Below are 8,394 nucleotides of genomic sequence, written 5' to 3'. Positions count from 1 at the left end.
GAAGAGTAGTCAAAAATCTCACCTCTTGAGTTTGCTTGCAACTATAAGCAAAGCACAGAGAGTCCATGTTTGATGACTGAGTAAATATACATTTGAAAACGAGTCACTACCTGATTTGGGGTAGCTGTGTCTAAAAGCTCAAGCGTGTGTGCTGGAGCCTGCCAGATGGACCATGGGGGCCCACAAGTCCACTCATACCGGTAGCCTTGGGTTTTCAGGGGAAGCTATCTGCTCAGTCAGTCAGTCATAATAACAGCATGATAAACCCCTAATAGCTAGGCTTATTAAAAACCAACTAGGACTCGGACTGGGACCATGGAGGATTTAGAAATATGTTTTCAGATTCTTTTCCAAATGTTTGATGAAATCCCAAGACAGCATTCCCAAGCAAACTTCTCCTGAAGTTCGGAACCCACAAGTATTTAAGGAGGAACTTAATCCTCGGGGCTAGGATCTGTTTGTAGTTAGGTCACCCAAACAGAATGGCACTTGGCGCCCAAGGCGTCTCTTTGCCCTGTGCTGCAGACGTGGAATTGGATCTTTTGCGTCTTACGGGCACAAGCCCGTCATGCTAACTTTCAAACCAGAAGTTAGTGCTTGCCTTTCAAGAAGAGGGCACAGACTTGGCCAGTGTGCTCCCTAGTTAAGTCTCCTGGGTTTACGGCACAGTGAAACCTCAGGCCTTGGAGAAGAGCAGCTGGTCTCCCGTGATGAGGAGAGTGAGCAAGAGAGGCTACCCTGGGCTAGATGTGGTGGCACATGGCAAGAACTTGGAAAGCAGAGGTCGTCCTTAGCTTTATCCAAGTTCAAGGCCAGCCTGGGTTACTTATAACCCTGTCTCAAAACACAAACAATAAGCAAGAAGTGCCTGTGTAGGAAACCCGTAGCATAGACACGGAGCAAAACAGTTACCCTGGCTTGGCTCACACTGGAATTCCACTTCGCTTCCCTGCACTCTGAGAGGTGGCTGTGGAGAGGATGGGTGTGAGGCTGAAAGGAAGGGTGGGTCTCTGGGACAGGTTACTCCCTGGCCCTCCTGACAAAACTTATGGGACACAGAGAGGCTGGGTGGCCCAAGCCAGAGAAGGGAGGTCCAGCAGGAGTCAGCACCCCCAGGCCAATGCACCTCTGCCCACAGGAACCTTCTCTGCAAAGACACCTGAATCTCTTCCTTGTGAAGCAGGCAGTTCAGCAGAGGCAAACCAGGGAGAGCAGCGGAGGCATACCGAGGTAGGCAAGGGACAGTGACTGAAAACATTCATTGATGACTGTGATGCTTACTCCTTTGATGTGCAGGCTCAACCTGGCACCAGAGGGCTAGGTGACTGTTACCGAGTGGCAGGCAGGGAGAAGGGACACCACAGTTCAGAACCAAGAGATGCTGCCATGAAATTGGCAAACTTGGGACCTGTTTGTGTCTAGGAGCTAGAGGGCATGATGGTCAAGCTAAACAAACACGTGTGGGTCCTGAATTGGCCTACCCTGCAGCAGGCTGCAACTCCAGAGTTCCTTACTGCAAGTGTACGCTAGAGGGGGTTAAGGATGCTGGACACTGGGCAGTGACTCCTGTGGAGGCTGCAAGCCCCACCCAGGCCCCGTGGGTCCACTCCTGAGCCAGCAAAAGTGCTCGTGGCACACAAAGGACCCAAGGACATCCACGGCAGACCTCACTGGTAGCAAATCCATCCATGCACAGAAACACAGAAATGTGGGAACATTCCTCAGCAACAAAAAAGGACACCATGAGTGTATTAAGGAACAGTGAGTGTGCGGGTTATGGTTGTGGCTGATGGAAACTCAGGTCCAAATCTGTTGGCTGCTAACCTGATGAAGTCCTGGGGGTATCTGGAAACCTCTGGAGACCTTTTGAACGGTTACCCTGAAAGGTGTTGGGGATGCTGTGGCATGTATATGCTCCAGACCGTAAAATGCTAGCACAGACAGAAGAGCACTCCTAAAGCCAACAGCGCCTAGACTGAGAGACTGGAGATAGGGTAGCTGGGCCTCGGCTCAGGCAAAGCCTCGGGATCCTGCAGCCTAAGGACATCCATCTGAGTCATGCATTTACTGCATGAAATAAGCAGTCAGTATGGTGGTTTGAATATGCTTGGCACAGGGTACGGCACTATTAGGAGGTGAGGCCTTGTTGGGGTAGGTGTGTCACTGTGGGTGTGGGTTTTAAGACCCTCATCCTAGCTGCCTGGAAGTCAGTCTTCTGTTTGCCTTCAGAACAAGACATAGAACCTTCAGCTCCTCCTGCACCATGCCTGCCTGGATGCTGCCATGTTCCTGCCTTGATGATAGTGGACTGAACCTCTGAACCTGTAAGCTAGCCCCAATTAAATGCTGTCCTTATAGGTCATGGTGTCCCTTCACAGCAGTAAGACCCTAATGAAGACACTTGGCCTCCCCGAAGAATTGGAGCATATTCCTGCTGTATCCAGAAGAGAGCGAGCCTCTGAGGGGCTGTCAGCATGGACAAAAAGAATTGCTCTCTCTGCTGCTGAGTCTGGTCTCGGGGTGGACACGGTCTGTACCTGGGTTATTCTTGTACCCCAGAAACCTTTAGAAAGCTCATGGTGTGGCTATATAAGGGAAGTAGTTAACAATAATAGTAATAATAACAGTAATAACAGCAATAGTGGTAACTACAAGCAGCTTGTGCAGCTGGCTCACTGCTGGGCACTGAAAGGTTGGAAGGGCAGAGGTCCAGTCCCTCCAGGGCCACCACACAGCAATCACCCTGGCTGCCTTGGTGGGGCTCTCCAGAACACAGACCTCTCACACTGTTTCTTAGGAGCAGCCAGGAATGCGTAGCTCAATGGGAGAGCATTTGCCTAGCATGTGGGCTCCTTGAAAAGCAAGCACCCATGGCCAAGGCCCATCTCCCTGGCCTTAGAGGTGGCTCCCTGAACTGCACGGGCTTCAGTGAAGAACCCAGAACTGACAGGGCGATACCAACAAAGGAGGAGATGGGACAACAGGTTAGCAAAAGGGCAAGAAGGCAGGCTACAGAGACCACCTTTTTTTTTGGAAGGGAGGGAGGAAGGGAGGGGGGAGGGGAGGGGGGAGGGGCGTGTGGGGGTTTGGGTGGTAGGAGGGAGGGAGGGAGGGAGGGAGGGAGGAAGGAAGGAAGGAAGGAAGGAAGGAAGGAAGGAAGGAAGGAAGGAAGACAGGGAAAAAAAAGTCAATTGCCTGTGGTGGTTCCCGAGCCGCAGGCCTGGGAATGCATTCCCTGTGGATAAGGGCCTGTTTGTTCACCGGCTTCCCTGCAAACTTCCTGCACGGGTATGGCCCCACGGGAACAGTAGTAGTCATCTTGTGACCTGGCTGCTTAAGCATCAGTGCACCACTGGGGCGGAGATGGTCCTAGAGTTTGTGTTCGTTGAGCTGACTCCTTCCTGCCCCAATGTCCGAGCGAGCGAGTGGCGTCTACCATGCACGGAGGCCTGAGCATCGCTATGCTCGCAGTGATGTCACAGGAGGTGGAGGGTGGACAGATCTCACGAGGGTGGCCGTGTGGGCTCTGCTCCCATCTTCAGTGACCAGTGTATGGGGGAGCGTTACAGCTCTGGGGATTCCTGGCCATGTTTCTGTTTTTCTTCTACAGCCACCAGCCTCTGAACACTATTTGACTCATGGCGGTCAATCACGGTCAATCACCGGCTCCCCCAACAGGCTGAGGTCTGGTACTTGTCCTCAGCACAGCAGGAATGGCTGGCACATGCTCCCAGGATGGCTAGCACGCCAAGTCCTTAAGTGTAGACACACAAGCGGATGCTACTTGCAATTGCCTTAGGGCACCAGACCTGACCAGAGCTCAAAGCCGGAAGCCCGCTTGCAGGAACAATCACGGAGTTTTCTTCAACCTGGAATGCAGTGGGAGGCAGGAAAGCTGGAGGGTAGGGCCACGGGTGAGGGGATGCCACCCACAGGTGTGCTCTGACCCAGCTTGCCAAGCTCACAGGGCAGCATCTACAACGGCAGTAGTCAGGAAGTCACTGGAGGACTGAGAGGTGCCATCTTTTCTCTGGGGAGCACAGAAGATTGCTATAAACTACATACGTGTGAGCATGTGAACCTAGGATGTGGAAGTCTTGGCAGCCTTAGAGCAGCACAGTCTCAAGGAGCAATAAATGCTTGCCCAAAGTCCAGAAGTGCTCCCTCAGGAGAGAATCAGGCACTCAGAAACACTTCTCATGCATTTTCTTTACACACACACACACACACACACACACACACACATCTTAAACAGTAAAAATATCAAAATGTTGAGGGTGCAGTAGGAAACCCTGCTTTATTTGATGTCCTGGCTACAGGAGGATGCTGGAGGGACCCCCGGCTCGGTTAGGAGCACTGGCTGCTCTTGTAGAGGTTTGATTCCTAGAACCTACACAGTTCACAGCCAGCCAGCCATAGCTCTAGCTCCAGGGATCCGATGCCCTCTCTTGGCCCCACGGGCACCAGGCATGTATGTGGTGTACAGACACATACGGGGAAGACATCCACATATAAAAAACATTTTTTAAAAGTATAGGCTAGTAGCCCATGGTCGGGACCCCAGAGAGCATCCTAGAGCAGCAACCATCCAGCCTAACACTGTAAACCAACACACTCCAGATGGGAGTTTGAGGCTTCCAACCCTGAATGTCCATCTTGGAGATACACGGTTGATGTCACCTTAGCAATTCACCTTGACTTAAATACATCTACACCCTGAACACTAGGTTAGGAAAACGGCTACTTCCAAAGCCCCGAGAACAAAGTTTGAAGGAAGTTCTGAGTATGAATGAACCAAAGCCAGGGGAGCCCATCACGAAGCTTAGCACTGAACAGCACGGTAGGATTAGACTCCAGTTTACACCACAGGAGGCCTGTTGCTCAGCGAGAGAACGCTGACAATCCTTCATCCTGGGCTGGAATGGCTCATCCACCCCAGCTCTGCACACCTATCTGCGCCTGGCTGTGTACTGATGCGGCTCAGACTAAACAAATTGAGATGCTAATCAAAAAAGAATATAGTCTCGGGGCTGGAGAGAGGGCTCAGTAAAGAACACTTGCTCTTCTTGTAGAGGGCTTGGGTTCAGTTCCCAGCATCCACATGGTGGCTAGCATCCATCTGTAACTCCAGTTTTGGGGGATCTGGTTAGGTCTTATGAAGTACACCAGTTCCCAGGTATGAATGTGGTACACACATGGACCCTGTCTACAGAGTGAGTTCCAGGACAGCCAGGGCTATACAGAGAAAACCTGTCTCGAAACACACACACACACACACACACACACACACACACACACACACCAACCAACCAAACAAATAAATGCACATGGGCAATGCACTGATTTGATACGTATAAAAAATTTAAAGACTCTTGCGTTAAGCCATGCACCTATGTCCCTCTCTCTCCAATGACCTTAAGCCACGGGAAGGTATTAGGGTTGCAGGGGAGCCATTAGAGTTGGGCTAAAGGCTAGGAGGGTCTAGGAGGAATGCAAGCCCTTGTAAAACAAAACTAGAGTTTATACTCCCTCGGGAGGATGACTGGAGTGTCTATAAGCCAGGAAGACACAGGACCCGCCCCTCTCGGCCAACAACTATCGTTAAACAGCATCAGAATAGCAGCCCAATCAGGAAAGGGTTAAATTAAGCACTCTGCCCTCCAATGCCAGCTTTCTTCTTGACTTGAGCCACAGGAAAGGGGGCAGAATCAATCCTGTGCTGGCACCAAGGTGGCCAAAGTCAGAAGTCCAGGCACACTACATAAGGGACAGCTTCCAAAAAGAGAGCAGCAAATGTCACTAGCTGATGCCCGTGCACCCACGACACTGGACGCACTTCATCGCTGTCCACTGTTCAAAGGGCTTCAGATGGCTCCAACGCTGCCGCCATTTCTCAGGACATCGCAGACCGCAACGGTACTCGGGAAACTCACCCGCACACATACAGGAGGCTTATCTACTTGGAAGGCACGCATTGGGTCTCTTGCGATGGCTTTCTGGATGCATTATCGAGGCAGAGTAAGCCCCAGCTGTGGAATGCTGTGCCCTGGCCCACTGAATCCAGCAACACGACACAGAGAACAAGTGCTTGAGTCCCTCTGCCTGTCAACGGTTTCCAGAGAGCACAGGAGCCATAGGGCCTCGCATCCTGAAGAGAGGCTGAGGACTTGGGTAGAACCCTGCCCCTTCACCAAAGGAAGGAGCTTGGGAGTAAAAGGTTTTACCCTACTGTGAGCCCTGCCCTGCGGAGCCCCGAACACAGCAGGCTTCCTGTGGCTGGTGGAGGTCTCTTCATCTCTGCCAGGAGCTGAGGCAGCATCGGGAACACTCAGGTAAGGCTTGGCCTTGACCTAAGCCCCGTGATCAGAGGGAGCAAAGCTGCAGGGCAGGCCCTCCCTGGCTCAGCAACAGCCACACACCCCAGCACAGGCAGAGCCCTGGATGAGCTCAGAGGCTGACCACAGCAAGAGACACAGCGTTAAACCAACTTTGTGATCTTTATTGACGGGTGACAACTTCATCCTCCTAGGAATCACTACACTGTGTACATGAGGGGCGGGGCGTCAGAGGCGTGGCAGGAGATTACACAGCGACACTGGGAAATGTCAGTCGTCATCACTGTGCCCACCGTTCACGTGTACACAGCACGGATGCGACTGGAAATCTCTTCATGGTGACAGTTATGATCACCCACCTCTGAAGCCTGACTACCCACACGTCTGACCCGCGGTGTCTACGTCAGCAGTTCCCCTTCCGCAATCATTAAAAGGCGTCTCCTGTTAGGAACCAGCAACATGTGTTGTACTCATTTCCTTTTGAAGTAAGAGCTCTCTCATCTCTGCTAACTGGCTCACTTTTGTCATTTATCAAAAACTAAAGGGTAAAGGAGGAAAATGTGATGAATTAAAAAAATTATTTTTTTAAGGAAAGATAAAATTCATTTTCACAAATTTACAAGAGCTGCTGGTGCGGGACGGATTCCACTATGTGATCAGACTGGGACACAGCGCGGGCCGCCACCACTGCTCAGGAGCCCGCAGGTCTTCAGAAGCGGCGGATCTTGTGTCTCCTCACTGGGACATCGGTCCATTCTCTGAAGTCAGAGCCAGCACGGGCTGCGCTGGGCAGACCCCCGGCATCTTCATCCAGGCCCACTGGCACAGAGGGAGAGTCTCTCTACAGAGCCACTAGAGAGGTGGGTAGTTAGTGAGTTGGGAGTTGTAGGAAGCAGCGTCAGGCACACACAGGCACACGGGCACGGTTACAGGAGGTCCACACGGCGGTAATACAGGAGGTAGGCCGTGCGGTCAGCAGTCGGTTTCACCACCTGGTACTGGTTAATAACCTTGACCGTTTGGTCATCGATTCGCAGCCAGCCGTTAAGCCCAATCTGGAAGACGTCCGTAGTGTAGTGGCCGCCTGTGGCGCTGTTACCATGATGGTAGACCACTGGAAGACAGAACCGAGCCGGCAACCCATGAGAAAAGGCCCTTACCCCACTCCCACAAACCCACACCCTCACCGGCCCCCAGCTAACTAACTGTTCCAAAGGGAAGTGGCTCCAGGAGAACCTGCAGGCCACTAACTCAAGCAGACACAGACACACAGTAAGAACCCTCTCATGTCAGCCACAATTCAGGGCAAACATGGTCCTGAGTGCTTCCTGACAACCAGGCTCTCCTAGGACACTCTATGGGAGTGTGCTCCAGGATAGTTTTGCCTGGCAGCTTACAGACTCTGTTCACTGTGGTTTTGAGGGAACAGAGGCAAACAGACTCACCTGCGAACAGCCTATAGGTTCTGTGGCATTTGAAATTTTTATTTTTGACACCTGGAGAGAGTAGTTCTGAAAAACAAAATAGCAACACTTCAGCAAAGTCTTCACAGAAAAACAGCACTGGCTGGTGACAGGGTCCCCAGAGAAACACACCCCCCACTTCGAGGGTTGGAGCAGAGGTGGCCCAGAGCTGTGTCAGAACTGAACCTGAAGGGGCTGACAAGCACAGGCAGAGGAGGCATGTGTACACCCAGCTCCTGGACTAGAAGACAGGAATCGGGGTATGCAGTGCTGGGACAGAGGAGGACCAGACCCAGGAGGATCTCTCTCCATGATCAGAGCAAGACACTGCTCGCTGTCCGCTCACTGTCTTTTTGTTTCCCGAACCTCTGCACTCTGTGGACTGCCTGGCCTGAGAAGCTCAGGCACCATCTAAGATGTCCGTTCACCCACATGGTGGACTGAGAGAACCAACTCCTACAAGGTGCCTTCTTATTTCCCCATGAAGGCCAGGACGTAAAAGGTGAGTTCTGATCTCCTGAGCCAACACACATGTGCTCTGGAATGCATGCCTGTACACACACACACACACACACACACACACACACACACACACA

The 8,394-nt window shown here is 52.0% G+C and overlaps 1 protein-coding gene across 3 annotated transcripts in view; it reads right to left on the bottom strand.

Annotated features, from left to right (window-relative positions):
- Positions 1 to 6,478: 6,478 nt before the first annotated feature.
- Positions 6,479 to 8,394, bottom strand: part of Usp10 (ubiquitin specific peptidase 10) — a 43,935-nt gene continuing 42,019 nt past the window's right edge. For all 3 annotated transcript variants that reach the window (XM_028752932.1, XM_028752940.1, XM_028752949.1), the window contains 2 exons: positions 7,781 to 7,846; positions 6,479 to 7,449 (listed from right to left, as the gene is read on the bottom strand). In XM_028752932.1, the coding sequence (XP_028608765.1) occupies positions 7,262 to 7,449; positions 7,781 to 7,846 (254 nt within the window). In that variant the 3' untranslated portion in view covers positions 6,479 to 7,261. The remainder of the gene's footprint in view (positions 7,450 to 7,780; positions 7,847 to 8,394) is intronic.

The sequence above is a fragment of the Grammomys surdaster genome, unplaced genomic scaffold (assembly GCF_004785775.1).
Source record: "Grammomys surdaster isolate TR1022 unplaced genomic scaffold, NIH_TR_1.0 128, whole genome shotgun sequence".
NCBI classification, from domain to species: Eukaryota; Metazoa; Chordata; class Mammalia; order Rodentia; family Muridae; genus Grammomys; species Grammomys surdaster.
This window is presented reverse-complemented; position numbering and strand designations above follow the sequence as displayed.